At 38.2% G+C, this 24,951-nt stretch overlaps 1 protein-coding gene across 4 annotated transcripts in view; it reads right to left on the bottom strand.

Moving 5' to 3' along the window:
• sipa1l1 (signal-induced proliferation-associated 1 like 1) overlaps window positions 1–24,951 on the bottom strand; it is a 70,102-nt gene that overhangs the window by 18,881 nt on the left and 26,270 nt on the right. For 2 of the 4 annotated variants that reach the window (XM_017411932.3, XM_025005010.2), the window contains 9 exons: window positions 14,582–14,744; window positions 12,679–14,280; window positions 12,255–12,477; window positions 11,840–11,970; window positions 10,168–10,356; window positions 9,366–9,540; window positions 7,955–8,058; window positions 7,677–7,834; window positions 738–1,317 (listed from right to left, as the gene is read on the bottom strand). In XM_017411932.3, coding sequence (XP_017267421.1) covers window positions 738–1,317; window positions 7,677–7,834; window positions 7,955–8,058; window positions 9,366–9,540; window positions 10,168–10,356; window positions 11,840–11,970; window positions 12,255–12,477; window positions 12,679–14,151 — 3,033 coding nt within the window. In that variant the 5' untranslated portion in view covers window positions 14,152–14,280; window positions 14,582–14,744. The remainder of the gene's footprint in view (window positions 1–737; window positions 1,318–7,676; window positions 7,835–7,954; window positions 8,059–9,365; window positions 9,541–10,167; window positions 10,357–11,839; window positions 11,971–12,254; window positions 12,478–12,678; window positions 14,281–14,581; window positions 14,745–24,951) is intronic. The other 2 variants (XM_037981550.1, XM_017411933.3) reach the window with 2 other exon arrangements.

The raw sequence follows: 24,951 nt of genomic DNA, 5'->3' as shown, positions 1-24,951 counted from the left end.
CATACAATGCAATATGTAATCAACATCTCAAGACATCAAAATAATGATATGTTGCTGTTCAAACTTGCATGTGTGTGCACAACCCAAAGAACCATCCAGGTTATATAAATGCACACAAAAAATAAAATAAACATCAAAACTGCATACACAAACATACATATTTGTTTTGTCAAATAAAGGGGATGCTGGGGAAATGAATGTGTTCTAAAGAGTCGATGATTACATAAGAAAACACCTTTTTTTCCCTGACCAGTTTCCATGGAAACAGCTAAGAACGAACAAGCGTCACATCACTGTATGTGTAGGTGTAAGAGCCATTAGGAGAATGTTGTCCAGAGGTGTTTCTGAAACTCCCTCAATAAACTGAGACCAGTGAGGAGACAGCAGTCTGGCATGCAGATACAAAAATGTTGTCATTCTGGCAGATTGACAGCCAACACTGAATAGTAGGAAAAACAGAAGAGGCTGTGAGTAGTACAGGTGAGTGATTAATACCAACAGCAGACAGCATTTCTCATTGATTTAGTTCCTCTGCCCTTTTTTTAAAATTATTTTTTATGAATGAATGTCATCTTTAGCCAATTCCTTGTCTTATCCAGACCCATTCAACAATTACAATTGGTTCAAGTTTGCATCATGAACACTGCTATCCACTTCTGGTAGTTAAAATGTATATGCATTGTACTGGTGTGTGTGTGTGTGTGTGTGTGTGTGTGTGTGTGTGTGTGTCCTCTAACCTCAAGACGTTTGACCACTTCTTTGAAATCCTCAGTATTATTACTGATACTCCTCAGGGAAACACTTTCTCCCCGCTCGTAGAAAATCTTTAAAGATGCAGGACTGCTAAGTGTCCAGCCAATCACATCCTTAGTGGCACAGTTGAACACCACAGCCTTGGCCTCCTGGTCCAACAGGATGAGAAAGTCATTGGAAATGGCCAGTAAAGCCTCAATTTCCCCTCCGTTCCCATGATCCTCTGCATAAACTTGCCAGGTCACCGCCCCAAGACTGCGCAGCTCTGCTCCTTCAAATGGCCGAGTCTTCTCCTTCTTCTTATGGGCCAGTGAAATGAAAGGAAACTTTCCAGAGGGATCAATCGAAGTGCTAGTGGTGTGGCGCTCGGCCAGGTCACGCAGGTACTCCTGGCGTGTTCGAGTGGCCATGGCTCGAAACTTGTGTGATTTGTGGGCAGCGTTTTCAGCATTGATGACCTTGGCCAGCAGGAAGTCCCGAAACACAGACGACTTGGGAAATGTCACGCCCTCTGGGATAGGGGGACCAAAAGAGGGCACGTCTTTGGAACGGGTGACTGCCACACTACACCAGGAGAAAAAAAAAATTAAAAATTAAAATTAAAATGCAGGCAAGACAAGAAAACAATAATAACCCAGTTTTTCCTTTCTTTGTTCAGAAACAAACTCCTGCTTTGATTTGGAATGTTTACAGTACTGCAGCAAATGTACAAACTAAAAACTTAAAAAAAAACTTGAAAACACCTCAAGATCTTTTGCTAACACCACATTAAAGACTTTTACACAGTACCATCTGACGTTAGGATTTCCATTTAAAAAGTGGTTAGCTGCTGGTATATGCTGAGACAAAGAATTTACAAAAAAAAGCTTCAAGCTATTTTTTGCTTGCTTGTTCGCACTCAAAGGATACCAAAAAAAATCTAATTTGTTACAGCAAACCTCCAGACCACAACAAAACAGTGAAGAAAGAATTCATTTATACTAAAGGCAGATCTAGTTTCAGTTTCCCTCTTTTGCAACAAAGAAAAACAACAAACCTTTGTTTACTGTTATTAAAACTATTGACTCTTTTTATTGTAATGCTATGAGTTATATGCCTAAAAGGAAGTACTATTGAATTTGTATGGAAACAATGTGTATGTCCTGGCTTTTCTCTTCTCAGTCTTGTTTCCCCCTTTAATAAGCCCCTGGAATGGCTATCTGAGGCCGTTTGCCCCCCTTTGGTATGTCAAGAACTCAGCTGAGCAGTCATGTATAGCAAAGGGAGGGGAAAAAAAGCTAGACTACTCTTCCAAATCTCCTGCCAAGTGTAAGCCCTGACTTTAAAAAAAAGTGGCTAAGAAAAGAGACTGTACGGGAGCTAAGAAAAAGGGGGTAAAATTGCCTTTCAGTGAAGAAGGGCATAAAAATACAATAAATGTCTAGCATCTCAGTCTGAAATAAAAATATGGTGACAAACACAGTGGTCTAAAGAGCTTTAAGTTCATACAAGGGTTACATTTTCTAGTTCATCTCAATCAAAAACAGCTTAATCAAAAATCCCCTCACTGGTGCTAATTGCCAGGTGATGAGAGTAGAACTGGAAGTTGGAGCCCCCATCCCACAAGCTTCCCTGCTGACAAGCATCAGCACATATGTTGACACCAAGATTAATCGCATCATCTAATAAGCAATACTCATTTCACGCACATATTACTAAACATACCTCAGAGACACCCTGTCATCACATGTGGTGTTCAATTATACTAACATCAAAATGGTGACACCTCATTTCCCACCTTTCTTTGTTTGTGATAGACTGATGTAAGAGGAAACCCTTTTTTCCCTGGTTTAAATAGCCTTAGAGAGTGACCAAACAGATTTAGATGAATGAATGCTGGGAATACCCTAAAATGGCTAGCATATCAACATGTTTCTTGTGTTTTCCATTATGGTTTATGTCCTGATATCTAATTAGTAACAAGAAGTAGGGAGCCAAGTGATGCAAAAACACAAATCAGACTGAACATTGTCACCACAAACAGGTAAACACTGATTAGCTTCCAAAAATGGCATTTGTCTTTGGGTGGGATTTTTTCCAATTTAAACTTCAGTTGAAGTGCTGAAACAGAAAAACAAAATGAAAATGCTAAAGAATTTGAAAAATTTTGTCAAGAGTGTAATGGTGATGGTTCAGCTTTACAAACTCCACAACTGCAGCCTTCTGGTCTCCTTTGTTCAGGAAAAGACAACTTGAACACTGCAGGCAGAGTCAGGGACACCCAAATCTAAATGATGCATTTTTAGCATTTTTGCATTTTTAAAAGCTAAACTTCATGCAGTAATGGTTCAAATTCCTGTTAGTTTTTGTTTAACTGGTTAAATATCTCCTACATAGCTATTATCTGGGTTGCAGTACTGCATTGAGAAATAAAGAACATTTTGTGCCTTGGAGATTGAAGTTTGACAATGAATGTTTTTTTCCCCTCATCGTTCACCTGTATTTGCAATTGTTTAGTTTGCTGACATATCACTCAGTTATTAAGTTAAAGCAGTATGCAAGGCTACACTTTTATGCATTTTATTTTTGTGGAATTTGATCAATTTATGAAAAAATACTGATGACAGCTTCTGCACAAAAAACTAACAGTATTGTAACTCTATCTAGCTGCATTTCTGAAAATGATTAATGAATCATGCAGGTTATTTCAGAGAAAAGTGCCTAAAGTAGCTACAAGCAGGCAGAACAATAAAATATGACCTTTTATACCTATTCTATTCCATCTGCACAAACCCCACTAAATGCATTATACTGACGGTCTGAAAGCACTTGTTCTGATCTCAAACACCTGTGAGTCAGTCTAGCGAGACCCTGTGACTCATGCAGGACAGAGCAGCAAAGCCGTGACGAGATCCGGGTAGAGGTAGCAAAGCAAAAGAACCAGACTCCGTATAGAAAAATGAATGGAAAAAAAAGGAAACAAATCAGAAAAGCTGGAGAGTTTCAGAGAGCGGCGAAGTGAGAGGAAGAGGAAAATGTTGTTACAAGAGGATTGCTGGGCTATGTGGCTTCTGTGTGATCTTCGAGGCAGGAGGCTGGGCAGTAGAAATCAAAGAGCAGATTCCTGTGGTTTTAGTGATTTGTGGGCTTATAAATATCCAGTGTGTGGGCAGATCTGCTCTTCCAGTATCCACAAACTGCTGCCCACTGAGAAAGGCCAAAAAAAAAGTCTATACGTGATGCTGTGGGAGGCTCAGAGGTGGATGTTTGTTTTGAGAATAGATGTGCAGAAGGTATATGAAGTATACCATGTTTTTGTCTTCTTGTGACAGCAAGTCTACAGACAATAAGCCACATGTTATAAAGCATGTTTTGTTGACTAAGAAAAACACAAAGATGCTTTTATTCTAAAAATAAACAATGCATTAATCCATGATTACAATGAAAAAAATCTATTTCAGACTACAAAGGAAAAGTACATTTAAGACAGTTTGGTAAACTGCAATTCTTTTCATTTGTAAATTAATTCTCTCCACGAATAGCACTCCCAGCAGTAACATCAACCACACAAAGAAGACCAGGCCGTAAAAAATCTGACAGCCATGACACAAAAATTAAACTTTCACAAGAAACATCCAATGAATGGAAGAGCTCTGCTGTCCCTTTTAGCAGAATTGTAAAGCACTCTGGTTTTATTAATAAAATCACTTTAAACTGCAAAAATGAAGAAATTAACAGTCATTTTCAGAGTTATTATCAAAAACACACACTTGTTTACTGAAACATTTAAAAATATCTCTTTCACTGTGTAGTGTACACTTTCCTACCATATGCTAATCACAACTACAAACTTTTATTCAACTGTAATAACAAATTAGCAAGCGACAGTTTATTTTTTGTTTATTGTCAATAATTCAAACAATTTAAATAATTTAAAAAGGTGAAACTGATCAAGTCCATGTTTTAAGTACATATTAAAAGGCCAACACATTTAGTAAACTGATTCATATTACACAGAGCAATAAAGGAGGTTTTAGTTCCATGTTAAACATTTTAGTCAAAGTTCTCTGAAAATTACCTTAAAAAACTTCCACAAACATTTGGGTAATCTTTAATTAATAATCATGAATCAGGCAAATTTCTTCCCTGTGGCAGCTATAAATTTTTGATTACTGAAAGCTGAGATTTCACCTGCATGGCTTATGTAAAATTTATTTTCACTGACGGCAACAACTCCTAAATAATTCTAAATTTATTAATCAGAGAAGACAAAACACTTAGCAGCATTTGTTCATTTATTCAGTGTGTGCTCACGTGTTTATTTGTGCTGTTGCTCAGTAATGAAGTACCCACATGGGGGACAATTAACGCCTCACACAACGTGCTCAGACGGCAATTAAAACAGCCATTAGTGGAGTCAAAAGCAGCAAGATAAAAAAGAATGACAGAAAACGAGATAATACTATGTTGGAGGCAAAAAATGTCAATAATATCCTTCACAACTGATATCTCTCTTTCCTGTGAAGGAAATAGAGATATGGCAAAAAGGTGATTATTTCCTAAACGTTATTTGAGTGTTACAAGCTGCATACGGGCCTTTCCACATGTACAATCGTAAGAATGATGGAGTGATAAAACTGCGTAACTAACTGAGCCAAAACTTAGAAGCATTATTGTTTCAGCTGTGAGGGAAAATGCTTTATGACAAATATGTTGTGGTAATACTTTAGAAAGAAAAAAAAAAACTGATTTCATTAATGCTGCATACAGTGGTGTGAAAAAGTGTTTGCCCCCTTCCACATTTCTTGTTTTTTTGCATGTTTGTCACACTTAAGTGTTTCGGAACATCAAACCAATTTAAATAATAGTCAAGGACAACACAAGTAAACACAAAATGCAATTTGTAAATGAAGGCGTTTATTATTAAAGGAGAAAAAAAATCCAAACCATCATGGCCCTGTGTGAAAAAGTGATTGCCCCCCTTGTTAAAATATACTATAACTGTGGTTTTTAACACCTGAGTTCAATTTCTCTAGCCACACCCAGGCCTGATTATTGCCACACCTGTTGTCAATCAAGACATCACTTAAATAGGAGCTGCCTGACACAGTAAAGTCCACCAAAAGATCCTTAAAAGCTACACATCATGCCGAGATCCAAAGAAATTCAGGAACAATTGAGAAAGAAAGTAATTAAGATCTATCATTCTGGAAAGGGTTATAAAGCCATTTCCAAAGCTTTGGGAATCCAGCGAACCACAGTGAGAGCCATTATCCACAAATGGCGAAGACATGGAACAGTGGTGAACCTTCCCAGGAGTGGCCGCCCGCCCAAAATTACCCCAAGAGCGCAGCGACGACTCATCCAAGAGGTCACAAAAGACCCCACAACAACGTCCAAAGAACTGCAGGCCTCACTTGCCTCAGTTAAGGTCAGTGTTCATGACTCCACCATCAGAAAAAGACTGGGCAAAAATGGCCTGCATGGCAGAGTTCCAAGAAGAAAACCACTGCTGAGCAAAAAGAACATTAAAGCTCGTCTCAATTTTTCCAAAACACATCTTGATGATCCCCAAGACTTTTGGGAAAACATTCTGTGGACCGATGAGACAAAAGTGGAACTCTTTGGAAGGTGTGTGTCCCATTACATCTGGCGTAAAAGGAACACTGCATTTCAGAAAAAGAACATTATACCAACAGTAAAATATGGTGGTGGCAGTGTGATGGTCTGGGGCTGTTTTGCTGCGTCAGGACCTGGAAGACTTGCTGTGATAAATGGAACTATGAATTCTGCTGTCTACCAAAAGATCCTGAAGGAGAATGTCCGACCATCTGTTCGTGAACTCAAGCTGAAACGAACTTGGGTTCTGCAGCAGGACAATGATCCTAAACACACCAGCAAGTCCACCACTGAATGGCTGAAGAAAAACAAAATGAAGACTTTGGAGTGGCCTAGCCAAAGTCCTGACCTGAATCCTATTGAGATGTTGTGGTATGACCTTAAAAAGGCCGTTCATGCTCGAAAACCCTCTAATGTAACTGAATTAGAACAATTCTGCAAAGATGAGTGGGCCAAAATTCCTCCAGAACGCTGTAAAAGACTCATTGCAAGTTATCGCAAACGCTTGGTTGCAGTTGTTGCTGCTAAGGGTGGCCCAACCAGTTATTAGGTTTAGGGGGCAATCACTTTTTCACATAGGGCCATGATGGTTTGGATTTTTTTTCTCCTTTAATAATAAACGCCTTCATTTACAAATTGCATTTTGTGTTTACTTGTGTTGTCCTTGACTATTGTTTAAATTGGTTTGATGTTCCGAAACACTTAAGTGTGACAAACATGCAAAAAAACAGGAAATGAGGAAGGGGGCAAACACTTTTTCACACCACTGTATGTTTAAACGAATGGATGGATCTTATTGTTTATCTGTGTGCAAAATTTTACAACCACTTAAAACTTACAAAAGCGTGGCTAGATAGCATTATGCTATGATTGCAATTTTATGGATATACAGCATAGTTTTAATGTTGATATTCAGTGTGCATTTCACTGCACACATCTGGTATTATGCTAATCTTCATGACTGTTTAGAGTAATAGAAATTCACACATGCTCACAGCACCCCCCGTAACTAAAAAACATTCCCATTGCTACGTCAGCTACATCATTCTGCTTCAGCTCTTTGGAGTTTCCTGCTTGACTACACTGTTAAACAGGTAATAATGTCCTGTTAGTGTTAGCTAATACTTGTGCCTGATTGCTTTTTCTATTATATTATATTTTGAGATTGTTGGTATGCTGCGTTTTTAATATTCTACCATGATTATGACTACTATCGGGCTTCACGATGCGTTTCTTTATGGTGTCTGATAATGCAACGATCTTTTGATGCAGAAAGTGACTATATTTACAGACAGTGAAGAGTGCACTTGGTTTCTGAGCCTTACCTGTAGGAGCAATTGTCCGAACAAGGGTTATGAGCCTGCACAATCACGAAGACGTGCTGGAAGTGTGAGCGAATGTTTTTGGGGGTGAAAGGGAGTGCTCCAGGTTCCTGGAATACAATTGTGATGATATCGTTCCCAATATGACGCTTCCGCAGCAACTAGAAAAGTTCAATAACAAAAAGTACAAATCAGATCCAGATAATAAGACATAAGGTGGTTGTGTACATCCATCCCAACTACAAAGATACAACAATGAAGTTAAATGAGTTTCACAATACCTGTTGCTTATTATTCGGTGTGTAGGGCAACATGGTTGACACATGGAACATGATCTCATATTCCTTATAAGTTGTGTACAAGGAGTGGGTGCCTGTTGAGTCAGCTGAGGACACAAGACCATGTGAGTTTCTCACAAACTTAATATTTATATTCTGGGGGGTAGGGGGAAGGAATAAAGACAAAATTGAAAAGATTTTGTAAAACCTTTAGCACTGTGCAAGTACCACGAGCTGTAGCTTCATAGAATAAAATATTTTATTCTCTTTAAAACAACACAATCTGACAAGCTGCAATTTTATTCTCTCTGAAGTACTTTGGTGTATTATAACTAACAAAATTTTAATTTCCTTTATGAATCTCTGCCGAAATCCCATATCCCACTGTTTTGCTCCAGCATTGAAGAGAGACACTGCGCATTAAAAACCACCTCCACATTCTATTGATGTGCTCCAGTCAAAGGACAACACATTCACCAGGTACTTAAAAGGACAAGCTTGGCTGGGTTACATCAATTAATTACACTACTCTTGGAAGTGCTTTGAAAGGCTTTATTTAATTTACAGTGCCATAACGAAGGTTGTGTTGCACTGTATAACGCCCTGCAAAAAGAGACTGCTCATTTTTGTCTCATAGAGCATCTTCAGCAGTGTCCAAAACTGATGCAAGATTAGCGTGAAGTGCAAAACGTCCAACAGGGTTAAATATTGTGCACGAAAGTTGCAAATATAACAGATTATCTTTTTTCATAAACTAACGTGGATTATGTCAGACATAGAGAGCAAAGGTCGTGTGTCTGGAAACTTTTCAGAAAACTTATAAAACACTAATAAATAGCTGAAAAAATAAAAAAAATGTTGAAATTGTTAAAGAACAAGGTTTAAAGAGGGTTAAAAATGACTTGTTTAAACTACTCTACTCTCTTCTGTAAGATGGCACAAGAGGATCGTAAAAATTGCCAAGGGAAAAATGATAACCGAGCCAAATAGCCCAATACTGAATTTTATTGCTTTTATTGTGTTGTTTCCTTCTCGCACTGCACAGTCAAACTGCCAATAAAAAAACCTTTTCATTTTGTCCAGTAAAGCAAAACGATATAATTTAGACTCTACACGTGGAAGAAATCTGGTTCAGCAACAAAATGAGGAAAAAAAACAAAACACTAAATTGGATTTCACTGATCTCTCTGCATGCAAGTCACCTTTTCATGCAACAAAAATATCCTTCTGATACCAGCCAATATAAATTAATGATTTTACTAAAATATTTACAACATAACATCTTCAAGCCCCGACATTATGTAAACACATTACATCACAAGGGTTGGTGCTATTCTGTAACTCACACCTATCATTTGCTTGGTGGGTGACTAACTCAAGACTAGTTTTGTGTCATTTCTGCACATATACATACTCTTTGTATCAAGTTGAGCTCTGTACTTGTTGAAGCCTTTGAGTCTAACTCTCTCGCCCAGCAGATGGAGGAACTCTTCAAGGGCCGGCCCAGCTGCTTCGTTATTGTACATCTCCTCCTCGCTGCTCTGGCCTGCCATGCAGTACATCACCCCTACCTTCCGCTGGAAGCTGAGCTGTAAAGAGAAGACGAACTTCGAATGAACAGGGGAGACAGATATGTTGCCTGGTGTAAGTCGTGTCAAAGTCACCTTGTTAAAATTTTAGGCTGAACTTGAGCTGGCATTTGTAGAATAACCCTTGAATTGTTCTGCAGTGAACGTGGTGCCATTTTCCCAAGAAATTATGCTGACATTTTCAGGGGTTTTAACTTCTGATGATTGCAGCAGGGAGCGTGACTATCAAAGAGCTTGTTTAGTATTTTTCTTCTTGTTTTTTTGTCAGGGCAGAGTTGTATTTAATTATGTAACACTGTGCAATAAATGATTTGTCAATGTAAATTCCTTATAAAAGTCTATGAGAAAGAATAGAAAAATACAACTAAAATGCAAAAATATACAAGAATTCTGACCCACAAATGAAGGGGGGAAAACTTAAAAATACTGCCATTTTGGTATATTGATAGCTGTATTCAACTGTACAAATAAATAATTTAATTATGTACAATAATGCAGTCCAAAATCTTTCATTATATTTGTCCTCTAACTGTTGCTAAGTTTGGGAGCTGTGGTGCTTTGGCATTCAGTCCTGCAGAACGCTATTGTTGAACATGAGCAGCTGATTAAATGAGTTTTTTGCCTTACCCCCTGCTCATCCAGTTTCATTAGTTGGTCAGTAACTTTAGGCGTGTTGAGTGCCAGGCGCAAGCAGTGCACATTGAGCTCAGGAAGAAGGTATTCCAGCACTTCTTTGAGGGGCAGGCCTCGAGCAAGACCATGTTTGGATGTGGACGGGACTGCATCTTCAAGGATGGAACCACGCAGGGTATTAAGCTGGAGACAGTGGGAAAAAACAACACTGTACATTAAAAGGTCAAAACAAGAAATTATGTTCCTGTAAAACAAAGAAAAGGCTTCTGAATCTGGAAATCACATGTCCAACTCAACGGAATTAATATTTGTTTGGTTTCCTTGAAATCCAGAGATACAAAAAACTAAACTAAATGTCAAGACAAGCTTATAAGTTACAATAATTTGTTTTTACTTACATATGTCATCATGGCCGTTGGTACATAATACAGTTTCTTTAAAATTCTGAGAACAAAATATATTCTGCCAGGTTTTTTTTTTTTTCACTGGTACATCAAAGTGTAAATTAAGAAATAAAAAAAAACAGCATAACTACAGGAGAACAAAAAAAAATTGCATGTAGGGTGTTCTGGTGTCATTTCTATCATGAAGACTCTTAGGCTTCAGGTTACCAAAAGCACAAGGAGGACATCCATGAATAAATCACAAGGACTGTAAAAGTCCAAGGGCTGAGTATCTATCATGAGCAAATAAACAGAGCTGGCAGTCTATAGCGGTCCCAGGGCACTTAAAAGTGTCTGTTTTGTGTTTGGTTGGGCCAGGGCTGGTGTAAGCACACTTTGTTTTCAACAAAGTGAAGAAAAGAAGTGCTCTCAACTCAAGAGAGGACACTAGTCCTTGATGGACACTGAATTTTTGTCTTCAAAATCAGTGCATCCCACTCACTCCCTCACTGGCACACATAGTTTTATTCCTACAAAGCTCTCTATGCTGAAAATAGCTATTACAAGAGATCCAAGGAGTCACACAAAAAAAAGTCAACAGCACAGTCGGCTGTGCGTCATCTTAAGCGTCTGCAAGGGCAATTACTCATGTTAGGCTTTAATACAAGAACAATGCTTTTCCTTCCTCACTTTATTACTTTTAGTTTTATTTTAGTCTCGTTTAACAGCAAAATGACACAGCTCAGTCTTTCACAGACGAAGGCTGGCAAACATGGTGGGTGGGTGTTTAGCTCAGGGAATGAGGACATGGATCTCTAGCTCTGGTGTGCAAGGGAGGGATTTACAAAACATTTATTCTCATTGAAAACCACTGATTGAGTATTACAAAAAAACAACTAAAAGATACATAAAAAATCAGATCAAACATGTAAGCATTTGAGGTGATGTTAAGGAGCAGAGGCGGTAGCATCTTGAGCTGACAACCTTGAGCTGAAGCTCTTACATCTACCCCCAGCTGAGAGCGGATCCTGTGTGTTAACTCCTACACAATTTGAACTCATAATAGCTTTTCTGTAACATCACTCAGTACAGAGTGTACTAAATATTGACACATTTAAGAGCATGAACATTCACAGAAGGAGCAACTACCAATGCAGCAAATCTTGATGAATGGAAAGCTCAGTTAAAAACAAGCCATTTCATGTAAGAAACATCAATCAAATCTGACACAACACACCGTATGGCAGTATAAAAAGCAGAGAAACTTTTGTCTTTAAGTTTACCTCACTTGTTCTGAAGATGACCCTGTAATTGTACTGCTGACCATGTTCTTTGTGTTCCTCTAATTTCTCTCTCCTCAGGCTCACTGCCACTGGGCCCAGATTCTCATCTACTCCCAGATAATTCCAGTGTTCTAGGATTAATGAGAATCAAGATTTAAGACAGAGATTACAATATGAATATAGAAAATCACAAAAAGAAAGTATCAAAATGTTTAACAAGGAAGTTTAAGTAGCATGTAAAACATATTTCTACACTATTTATTGTTTACTTAAATGTTTGTTGGCACAAAAACTGAATATCGAGTTAACCTTCAAAAACATTTCCTCTGCAAATACATTTAATCTGAGACAGATGATTATGTAAATTCAAAAACCACAAAATGTCTCAAAAGTCTAAACTGTCTAACGTCCTTACCTCTAAGATAGAAATACTTTCTGTAGTAATAAGCACCAAGGTCAACATGCTCCACAATATATCTTTTAGATCTGTCAGTATGTTGACTTGGACCATCTTTCGGTGCCTCCAACACTGCCACACCAGCATTAGTAAAATGGGTCATGAGAGTAACATCTAGAGGTCCTTCCTCTGTACTCCCAGAAGAACTGCTGGAGCTTCCTCCACTACCTATGCTGCCCTGCTAGAGGACAGATGATAAAGAAAAGTCAAGTGAGCAAAATAAGCAGGATAAGGAAATTTAGGTACTTTTGCATAAAAAATTATTTTCATGCTAAGTACAAATATTCCAAAATGTTGCTGTGTAAAATTTATTCAGAATGCATTTTCTTAAAACAGACATGTTACATTTACATATGATTTTATTGTCTTCCAATAAACCTACTTGTTTAGCAGGTGAGATGTGCCTCTCACCCTCTCCACCAATCTCATTCCTAAAACAAGGGCAGCTGAGAACTAAATCATTGCTCTTGTCATCACCAGGGTCTAACGCAGGGTTGGTGCCGTGCCCTCCTGTACCGTCCTTGCTTAACTCCTCTTGCGAGCCACAGGGGGACCCATACGTTCCACTCTGATTGGAGGAAAGGGACGATGTAGCAGAAGCAGAGGCAGCAGCAGCAGCTGAGGCACCAGTAGTGGTGTTCTTGCGCTTGGCCCCAGATTGGCGGTTCTGGATCACCTCATTGAGATCAAACATCAAAGACTGGACATCAAAATGGGCAAAGCCTTTTTGGCACATCCAGGGTTTAGGAGGGGGGCCACTTTCATCGCCTTTCCCACCATCTTCAACATCTGAGCCAGCCCTTGATGTATCACCCTCCACCTTCACACTTCGCAGCTTTCGGAATATGGACTCTCCACCTGTTTCTGACTTTGACCTTCTCTTAAGGTGCTTCTCTCGTTCTTTCAACCGGCTGGCAGGACTACCTCGTGCTGGACCTAAGGGTCCATCTGGTAGGTCCAAAGCAGCCTGTTTTATAGGGGCCACAGTAAGAAGCTCTGTTAGTCTCTCTGGAGCTGGGCTTCGCTGATCAGGAGCTTCCGATGACTGGTATCCCTTTAGCATGTCAAAGAAGCTTTCTCCAGACACACCATGTTTGTCTATAGAGGATGTGCTGCCATACTCGCGGTGCATGGGTGTCCATCCAGAAAAGGACCACCCTTCATTCCCATCTCCATCCAGCTCACTGATAGTTATGTCACTATTGCTGCGCTGGCGGATGCGTCTCATACCTTTGCGAGGTGAACCCAGATAACCATCTGGAGACAGAAAGCGATTGTCCTTCCCTTTGCTTTGCATCTTGTTCTTCAGTGTGTTTTGGATGTTGCGCAGCATGGATGAGTCTTGCGGGCTTATAAGGTGACCCAACTTGGCTGAGAGATTGCTGTGAGCTGTGACAGCTGACACACCTCCTCCTTCTCCTCGTCCTCCTCCACTGCTACCACCACTACTTAGTCCTCCTCCTCCACCACCACCACCACCACCTCCTCCCCCTCCACTTCCTCCTCCACTTCCTCCTCCACTTCCTAGAAGTCTTTCTCTGTCTCCACTTCCTGATCCTGAAGAGCTGGTGGTATTCGTAGAGCTAGGTGAATCAGTTTCCACTGTGATATGCCAAACGCCCCCTCCTCCTCCATCTTTCCTTGGGGGCCAGTCAGCCACCCGGGCTCGAACCCCCATTTTAGGGACCCCGGGGTTGGTGCCAGTGGTTGAGGAAGAAGAGATGTGCGCACTCTCACTGCGAGGTGGTGGTGCCCCTCCATTGGGCAGTCGAAGGCGACGGGTGTAGAACTCATCGGAAGCTGGCACTGAGCCCCCAACTGAGCGCTCAGTCTGAGAGCGCTTCAGACTAGTCATGTTGATGATGGGAAAGGGTGTAGGGAGGGGAGATGGGAGGAAAAGGTGAAAATAGGATGCCTATGAATTTAGATTTAGGACAACATAATGCCCACTCAGGATAGTGAGGAGAGAGGTTCACATCTGGTGCTGCAAAAAGAGCATAAAAAAAGAAATAAATACATAAAAATCAGGAAGCATTAGATTGTAACAACATCTCTAATAGGAAGAATGGCAAAATTTACATCTAGATTAGGAAATCCAAAAACACCTAACTATTCGAACCGTTGCAGATAATTGTGAATTTGCTTTTTTAATAAAATATGAGAACTAATATTACTAGTTTTATAAATTAAACACAAAGACTGAAAGTTTCATAAAAAACAGCAAGTTTAAATTGTTTTAGGCTAAAATTATTTACTCTAAAACTTAAAACATTAAGGTTGTGTACCTTTAAAGGGCTAAAGCTTGATGAAATTAATGTGTTGATGACAAAATTCTCACAGCTGAAGTCTTTAGCAAGTCATTTGCAATGGATTTAGGCAAGGGGAGAACTCTATTTGTCCAAACTGGGAAACTGGAACCCAACAACTGAGGACAGCAGCACAGAGACCCTAAAAATAGACAAAAATAGAGAGAAGGAATTAGCTAAATCAAATGCACACATTAAGTTCTGCAGTATTAAATCTTAACATAATGTCATATACTATGATAGCTGCAAAAGTAGAAAACTGAAACATACTACAGTTCTGTAAAAATTATAAGCTATTAACAAGGTGTAATCTTACATTCACAAAAAAGAAGTTATATTTAGATTGAAAACTTTGCTGTAGGACTTCCGGGTTGGCAAGTTAGATGATGGCAGTAGGGTGGAACGCGCTTCAGACGATTAAGTAAAAAAAAATAAAAATTGCCCATAGCGACTGAAATCTGTAACAACTTCAGCAAAAGCAAGAATTAAGAACGAGGGCTTGAAGATGCCAAAAGGAAAAATTAGTAAGAAATCCGCACAGTGCAAATTATATGAGAGAGATGGAGTTGACCAGAATTCACCAGCTAGCAGCGCGATGGAGGACAGCGACACGCTAACAGACAAAGGTAAGTTAGCAAGTCTGGAACTTGTGCTTAGAGAACCGAGGGAAATCAGGAAAGATAATAATGCGCAGCTGAAGGGAATCCCAGAGGATATAAATGAAACAAGAGAGTAGAAGAGGATGAAAAAAAAGATCCTGAACGTCGAAGCTTGAATACAAGTTAACAAAGATGCTTAAACTGCACACTGAAATGAATGTGAAGCTGACAGACCTGGAGGCATGGTCCAGAAGAGAAATTATTCCAATATATAGCATCAAAAGAAGAAATGCTAAAACTCGCCTGGCAGAATGTGTGTTTGAGTATCTGGGAAATAAAATTAACCTGGATCATGATTTTGCACGTTTTGAAACAGAGATGGGAATATTCAGAGGTGAAAGCAGTGTTGAAGGAGAAGATAAACCGTTCCAAGCCCCGTTCCCAGCAAAGATGAGAATATTTTATCCAGAGGGAACAGTGTTATATGGCTCGGTGGAGGTGAAGGTCATCAAACACCCGGAGACCTTATTGGAGCACAGCCGACTATCGTGGTGCATTGAAAGAAAGACCTGGAGCCAGGTGAATTAAGGACTGAATCCAGGACTACAAGGATAAACTCCAAGAGTTCAGACACAGAGATCAAGAATGACTACAGGATACTGAGAAACTGATAAGTAAAGGAGATCAACAGTAAGTATTTGTCCTTTCTTTTGAGAAGCCCAAAGAAACTATGGGGCTGAACACAAGTGGAGACTTCTCTAGGTAAAAAAATAAGAACTGTGTGAAAATGGAAACAATGAAAAACAGTCAGGTTCTTTACCTATGCTGCCAAAAGAATGGACATTAGCCGAGTGGAAAGGGAAGGCCCTCTTCCACCACCAGGTGAGTTAATTATCAGGATACAAAGTTCATATAAGTAAAACACAACTGCTTAAATACAATCACATCCAGAAGAAATCTGGAAAAAGGTATTTTCTAGCATGGCAAACATAATATTTTAAATATTTGGAAGTTATAATACCAAAAGGACCATATGAAACTATTAGAGCGCAATTACTAACCAATAAAAAAAGAATATTAAAGAGGACACAGCAAGATAGAATTTGATTCTTATATTTAAGTTTTAGCTTTAGAATAGATTCTAGAATAGATTAAAAAAAGCAATTACAGAAGCTTTAACTCCAACAAGCAAAAGCTTGATAATATGTTTTTGTGCTGAGTATAAGTTGTTAGAATTAAAACCTACTAGAGTACTTGGAGAATCAATTTCAATGTGAATCTGTAAGGTCCCAAGAGTTATAAAATATACAATATGTTCAATGTCAACACTTCCCCATAAGTCTAAGTCACGGTAAACGAGTTAAGATTGTTAGACTTGTCAAAACAATGTGACATGAACTGCCTTATTCAGACAGTGATGCAGGGCTGCAGCTTCAGGATGCCAGATTATGTGCTTTCCTGCTGGTTTGTCCATCATGTTACACCACCTCTCTCCTCTACAACACACTTTGTGTCACCATGGAGATAAGCAGTTTTGTAGAGGTCATGTTTTTCTGTTTTGCGTGTGTGAGTGAGTGTTATTGTGTGAAGGAGAACAAATGTGATAAGAACTGTTGGCTCCGTCGCTCACTGCAACCATATTTGACTGAATTACCTCTGTCTGCTTTATGAGTTAACCAGAGATCAAAATAGTTATGGTGATTTTTTCTTTATAATTAAATTATCTAACGCTTAAAATCTAGTCTAAAGTTAAACAAAAGTTCTGTAAAAACTATGAAATGACTCCCAGAAACAAATTTAGCCTTTTCAAACTTCCACTGCATTTCCAAAAGTTTTAGTTTAAATAAAACGGTAAAGTTAGCTCCCTGGTTATTTTTCCAAAATATTTTCCTAGTGCTGATAATGATAGAGTTCACAAAAGATGTGATGGATAATTTTACTTATTTATTATTTTTTGACTATGCAATAATCACTATGCTAATTATTAGAGATTAACTGACTGCTTGGCATGTAATCAAAAGACCTGGAACTTGCTCAACTGGTGACTAACAGACCCCACAACTGTAAAAACACCACTTTTCCCAGTCCATGCATGCACCACAACCAAGTAGCTAATGTGTAAAAGCAAAGAAGACAACATTTAATTATATTAAACTTTATTTAACTATATTAGACAAATATCTACTCCTGAGGACTCAGGGTTGAATAAAACAAGGATTTTTCCTTTTAAATGGAGGTCCAGATTCTGATTATTATATTACTCCGTATATAGATTAAGTTTTTCTTCATAGCATCAGTTTCCACTTCAACAATTGATGTAACATTATCCTATTTTGTGAGTCCTATTGACAAATGTAAATTAAGATTTAAAAGCTTCATTTAATAGCTGCTTTTCTCAAGCTATACATGCATTGAGGTACATTTAGTAAACTATTCAATAACCTAACAGGTCTGAAAGTGGATGAAAGTACATTCAGACAGACTTTAGTCTAGGCTCTGTTAATGTTACAGTAATTCAAGTAGTTCTTGGAATATTTATTATGTACTCAAGCCTAAAAACAATCAACTCTAGTTTCTTTTGTCAAGTAAAAATCCGTTTGTCTGAAAATTTGTTGTTAGCTGTCACAACATTAAATCAAAGGCTCATTACAATTAAATTTGCAAAACTGCACCATAAAAATAAAAATGATAATGTGATTATAGCACATGGATTATAAATATGTGGAGGTATTAAAACAATTCACTCACGACCGTATGCTAACAGATCACAGTTAGGCACAGAGTTTAGCAATGTCAAATTATTCATTATTAAATCCAATTTTTTTTTACTTTTTCTTTTAAACAAAACAGGGAAGCAAGGATCAATTCACCTTCCCCCCCGCCTCACACAAGCCCACATACAAAGCACAACATTAGGAGTCAAGATGCAGCACAGTGCTACAATCTGTTATGAGCCGAAGATGCCTCTGAACACAGACACAAATAGGGCTTCAAAGCAACACCTGCAGAGCGGCCTTTGTTACCCCACCTCCCTGGATTGAGGATTGGGAAGCACTTCTAATGAAAGTCGGGAAAAAAATAAGAAAAACAAAACCATAGCAGGGCTTAGAAAGCAAAGTAAGTGGGAGAGGATTACTGTGTGTGTAAAGATGAGACTAGGAACTGAAACAAATGGCTGTGGCACTGCATGCCTCTCTGCAGTCACTGAGGACCAATTACAACAGCATATACTCTGTAACCTTTAGCAATGTCTAAATAAGGTCGATTTTTGAGGTAAATATGTAGTAGCGCTCATGCAGCTAATTGCTGCTGAGCCTGTCTTACTAGAAACTGTCAACTAAGAAACTTGTTCGGTTTTCTTAGGTGCTGGAAGGACCAGCATAAAACTGAAACACAATGACAGTGTTGGGTTATCTGATATTACAGATAAACATCTGGTAAGACATGTTAGACTGGCTGAAAGTGTGAACGCTACGCATGGAGAATCTGTTCAAAAATAGGAAACAAAAAGCTTTGTGTAGATTTCTCAATTTTCAGCTAAAATGCTACGCATTGATCAAAAGAAGCTCAAAGCTTTAATGAACTATAACAGGTTAATTAAACATTGTCTAATTTTCAGAAATCTTCCAACGACTTGTTCATGTTATATAACGTAATTTAGTGGACTGCAGGAGCAAGAACAGGTAACAGTTTACTTACTGAGCTGTTCTTTTAGCTACTACCAAAAACACCAGTGAATCTATTATAGAAAAATACTGATGGAATAGTCCACTTCCAAACTCTAAATCAGAAGTGTCACTACCATTAATATTGTTATCCAAAAACAAGTCAACAAGATGAGTAATTATGGCTTCTCCAAATGTTTCTGTCTAAGGCTTGTTGTTGTCACGCAGCCCCAGGTGTGCCAGTGCCCACCACTGTGTGACTATGAACATGCTTCAGTGCACAGTGACTCATGCACACCTGAAAATTACTGAGCAGATGAGCGGACTGACTAACTGACTGGGGCTGATGCTGAACACTGAAAAAAGCCAGTCACATAAAGGCTTCTGAAAAGGGAGGGCACATAAATCTGATCTCAGTGTTCTGTAAATGCTGGTGTGTGTATGTGAGAGGAAGTTGAATACAAAAACTGAAACCCTTGTATTACCACTTTCTTATCAGCATCTTTATCAAATTTCAAGACAATTGCTATCCTAGGTCAAAATCTGCATCCAATAATCAGCCTGCATTGTGCTTAAAATGGATAGTTCTCTCTAGCCTGTGTTTTACAAAGTGCTCCACTTTGCAATCACAGGACGGACGCAGCATATAATGACAGAGGACAGCGAGTAAAGAAAACAAAATCTGAAACAAAAATTAAACTCGTGGTGCTTATTTTTGTTATTAAATCTTTGACAATTATACACCTGCTTCCCCAGCGAGACTTTATTATTATTATACCGACCGGTGAGTCAAGTCAAGTCACGTCATGTTTTTGTAAACGCTGACATAACACGCTACGCTACGTCTCAACGGTTTTCACATTCTCACAAACAGAAGCGTTTCTGACCAAGTTAAATGACACAAAAAGGAACTAAAAGTCTTGGGAAAATTATAACAATAAGTAATATAACACAGAAAATGACAATAAAATTTAAAAAGAAATTAACTGAAATTTTGACATGTCCTTTTGGACGTCTGCTGTCAAAATGCTGCAGGGCATTGAAGAAAATGAAAGCAAGACTTTCAAAAGAGGGTATAAAGCCAGTTGAAGTCATACAATGAGCCCTAGGAAAACAAAACAAGACAGAAGATCAAGAATATGACTCAGACATTTAGTGTGCACTGCTATGTCTGTTTCTCTGTCTCACACAACAATAACACAAGGAACTCAGATAATGACAAATGTTGCATCTCATTACTTTTTCTCACCCCAGTCATCTTTCCCAGGCTCTGAGACATTTGTGGTTCTCAGTTTGCAGTTGGGTTAAAGTATGTATCACTGCAGAAAGGAAAACATCAAACTTTTCAGGCATTTTAAAATTTAAAGTCATAGTAAAATGAAATCATATTCTTGTTTATGGTTTTATGATTCTGGTGGGAAAGTAGCTAAATACTGTAGCTGTAGCTAAATACAGCTAGGTGTTAATTAACTATTACACTATTTAACTGATCCTCAGCAAGTGTGACCATGTCTACGAAAAAATATGTTTTGGCACTTAGACTGAACATTCGCAGCTTGTTTAAAATGGTTAAAAAGAGAAAATTTATTCCCTCAAAAAAGATCTATATCTTTTGGAAAAATGAGACTAAAACGTAGATGTCTGGCCATAAAACACAGAACCTGATTTGACTGATAGTGACTGCTAAAGTCATACAAGAGCCAAATACTTCAAGTTAATCCTACTAAAGGTGGTTTTATAAATCAATGTATGGGTATACTTTAGGTCTGTATTTTGGCTTAATTTTAGTTAAATTTAAAAAAAGAAAGGTGCAGCGTGTCACGCTTTGCTCTTCATCCAAAAATATATAAATGGAGCTGGTAAGGGACCAAAAGATTTTTCATTAAGCCCCTCTTAATTTTTTATTTTCCTTAGACTGTAAATGAATATGTAGAATATGTAAAAAGGTGTTAAGTGGTGATAATGTGTCTCCTGAAAATGAAATTCCTTAACGCATCAGCAGCTAATTGATCTACACCAACACTGTGCCAAAAATAAAAGTCTTGAATGAAATACAGCTGCCTTAAAGTCCATGTGTGCAAAAATGTAACAGCGGTGGCTTGTTGTTGTTAAATGCTATAAAACCATTTAAAAGACGAGCAGAGTGTCATCTCTCAGCGTAGACGAGGAAATGGCAGGCCAAGACACAGAGGGAAGATAAGCAGGGGAAAAAATGATACATCAAACATGACTTTCTTTGAAAGCTGCCAGGCAGCAGGAAGTCCAAAGAGCTGGAGTTTCAGCTCAGATACTTTTAAAGTAAAATTGTAATTGTGTGGAAAGATAAATGTAGTTTGTTGTGGATTTTTTCCTCTCCCATTGCTCCCTACAGAGCTTGACAGCAAGGCAGGGTCTACTTTCTGGCTCACTGACAACTGATGGAGGATTTTTGAGAGCTCTGAATTCTGCTGTTGTCTTTTTTCCCCAACGAGTGCAAAATTTTAAAAATCATTTTCTGTGCTACTTTCCAATCTAACAGGATGGTAATGGAGGTAGGTGGAGGAGATGAGTATAAACATTAGAGTGTTGAGAAATGTGTAACTGCAAGTGAACGTGTACTTCTACGGGCATTTAAAGCAAAATTGCTTTTTTAAAATCACTTGGCAATTATTTCCATTTCATTTAGGACTATTTCAAATTGCATTTTAAGTATTATTGTGATATAAAAAGGTATGTATGATTGTAGATTGCTAAGTCATTTTTAAACTAGTTGCAAATGAATGGTGTTAGTTAATGCACCTGATTTTGCAGCATGTGCAGCTGGTGCAGCAGTGATTTAAATACATTTCATCAAGCACAGTACTCTTTTATGTCTTCTTATTAACTGAAAATCATTGCATTAAAGGATCTGGCTTTTTATTAAGCTTTTACAGTCTTTGTTTATTCATTCAATCATTCATTCATTCATAAGGTTCAGCTACATGGTAACAAGTACATTAAGTCACTACCTCTCTGGTCTAGCATTAGGCTAAAAAAAATGCCACCCCGACTGCTGTAGACATCCTTCTACATAAAGTGTGAACATCTGCAAGGAGTCCTGGTTGCACCACAGATTCTCAAATAAACTGATACAAAATGTCAGACTTATTGTGTCTGTTCTGGGTCTGTAGCTGCAGCATCAAAAATACTCAAATCAGTAGAGTTAGAGTGTGACTTTAGATGATTTTTGATTTACTTCATTGGTCCATCTTTTCACAGCATTAACCACAAATTTAAGCAGTTTTAGGTTCTGCCTGCAAGTCAGCAGAAATCAAACTAGACAGTGCAGGGGGAAAAAAGTACAAACAGAGAGAATATGAATGTTCTACCAGTGTTAATATCACAATGTTAGGTCAAAACAAACATTGTGATATTGTAAATTTATATTTGTAACTCTGTAATACTAAAAAAGAAAACGCAGCACATGCTTTGGTAGTTTGGCAGAGGTTTTCACTTTAACTCCTCAAAACAATGAGTGGAGAAATCATGTCAGTCAGGTTTTGTTAGGATAAAAAGTGGTTGCAAGGGAGGGCAGGATTTGTTATTTAAAATATTCAAAGTAATGTTAGCACTGCATTAAATTCATTACTCTTTAACAATTTAATCATACATTGAATTACAAATAAAAGCTGAAAATATAAATTAAATTAGACTTAGATCTAATTATATTAAACTCTGAAATTAGAACCTTCGATCCCTGCCCCTCCTTTTTAGGCAGGTCAGAATCCTGACTCTGATTCTATCCAAGTTTTTTCAGTTTCTGTTGGTATAAAGTTTCTACAGCCATTAGTCTACCTATGCCGTCTGGTTTTAAAATCGGCAGCGAGATACCTCCTTACTAAAACTGCCATATAATTATGAGTAGTGTACTGATTTTAAAAGGAGTCAACCTGGAATGGCACACAGTAAGTATGTTTTACAAGAACCAGAGTTAGGATAAAATACATAATGTACTGCTTTACAAAAACTCCACTAACATCTGATTCAGTCTTGCCCTGTGTGGGGGCTGCCCAGGGGAGCAGAGATCTCAGCTGATGTAGTGAACAGAATGGAAATGTTCACCTCACCTGAAAGGTAACATTTCACCCACCTCACAGGCTAGAGACTCATAGGAGGTGGACTGACAGAGTAATTTTAACTTCCTGTTGGCAGTTCTATGGGCTCTTTCACTCATTTTACTCATCAAATTTCTCCTAGGTTATCTGCATCTCTAGCTGAAAGTCTGGCTAAAAATAACTTTGTTATTCATTACCTCTTCCCTCTGGAATACGTCTTCTTTGACATCATTTTTAACCCAAAATAGTAATGATGTAATGGAAAATGTCAGATTACTTACATTTAAAAGCTTTATTCAGTCTGAATGCAGAACAATCAAATACTTTTAAGGTTATGTTATTTGTAAATGGGTATTTAGGATTTTTGTTTTTTAAACAATCATTAGAATTTTTATTGTTAGCTTTAAAATACATTTTTGCTGTCTGACATGCAGGCTTTATACTTTGTTAACCCTTCGGTGTCATCATAAAACTGTGGAGAACTCATGGATCCACACAAGTACACAGACTTTATGAAGGTCCTAGCAGAGGTTTTTCTTAATTTACCATCATACTCCAAAACCAAGCTGCAGAAAACGCATAATGCTGATGTTTGGGCTCACTGGATTTTGACAGATTTTGCGTCAGGCGCCTATCTGCAGCAGTCATTGTGTGAGAGGCAGGGGACACCCTGAACAGGTCGCAAGTCCAACACAGGGGCACAGAGACAATCGAGACAAACAAACATTCACACTCACAGCTAAGGAGCGTTACCAATCAACCTAACATGCACGTTTTTGGTCTTTGGGAGGTAATTGGAGAACCTGGAACCTGCTGTGAAGCATCAGCTCCAACCACTGCTCTGCCATGCTGTTGCATGTAAAACACTAAATAATTTCTAAAATCTGATCTTTTATTGGTTTAAAGTGCAACAACCTAGCAGAATAAATAATAAAATGGCAAAAAAATGTTGTTGTTTTTTGTTCCACTGACAAAGTTTTAACAGTAAAATAAGTCATTACTTATGAGTCTTGGGGGAATATATTCCTCAGCAGGGATGTCTTTTGTTCAACCTTTCCATAATGGTTGGTCTGACATCGCTAAAAATAAAACTATTAATCAGGTGAAACTTTGCTTTGCATGAGCACTTTGACCCTCCGTCCATTCCATTACACTGATAACTGAGCAAGCAATCATTCAAATAGGAAGACATATTCTAGGCAAATGGCACAGTCTGCAGCACTCAGACAGCAGCAGTGAAGCCACCTGATCTTCTGCAAATGCTGCCTCCGCACCACCACTAACAACCCTCTAATCTGTGCCAATCAGATGACACTAAACAACCATTTGTTATTGAATTGGGCAGAAGTACACACCCCCTCCTCATTTCAACAACCATTGCAGACCTAAGCAAATGGATAGCAATGTAGTGAAAGCAAGCACAGCAGTGACGGTGACAGAAATAGCAGAGTGGTGAATAACAGAGAAAAAGAACTGTGGTGTAATTAACATTGTGGCTGGGGGCTGATGTACTGTAGTGAGAGATGGAAAGAGATAGAAGTAAGGTTGTTGAGAAGGGATGTAAAGGATAAACAGAGAAAAGAAGAGAAAGTTCATTAAAATTCTAGCTTGTTTTAGAAGGGAAAATAATCTTTAGAGGGAAACAGACAGAAAAAAAGAAACTTTTACACATTTAACCAAACTGACCAGTGTTTGAGATGAAAGGTAAATAAAATATTGACAGTTAATAGGAAAATCCTTATTCGACATGTGATATGATAGAAAGGTAATCTACTGTGTGTCAAAGAAGAAAAGAAATGTGAACATCTAGAATTTGAATTTCCACAAAAAAAATAAAATCTACTGACGTATCAGAATTGAGAATAGAGAAGAGGAAACACAAACTCATAATTATGTTTCCCAGCAGCAAGTGTAGTTCTTTTTTTTAAAGACTACAATGCAAAAACTGCTATTAGTGTCACCCAGGTACATTTTGACTCCCATGAATTAAGTCCACATGAGTAAATCACAGT

This window comes from Kryptolebias marmoratus, linkage group LG19, assembly GCF_001649575.2.
Source record: "Kryptolebias marmoratus isolate JLee-2015 linkage group LG19, ASM164957v2, whole genome shotgun sequence".
Lineage (NCBI taxonomy): Eukaryota > Metazoa > Chordata > Actinopteri > Cyprinodontiformes > Rivulidae > Kryptolebias > Kryptolebias marmoratus.
The sequence above is the reverse complement of the archived record's forward strand: the minus strand, read 5'-3'. Positions and strand labels throughout refer to the sequence as shown.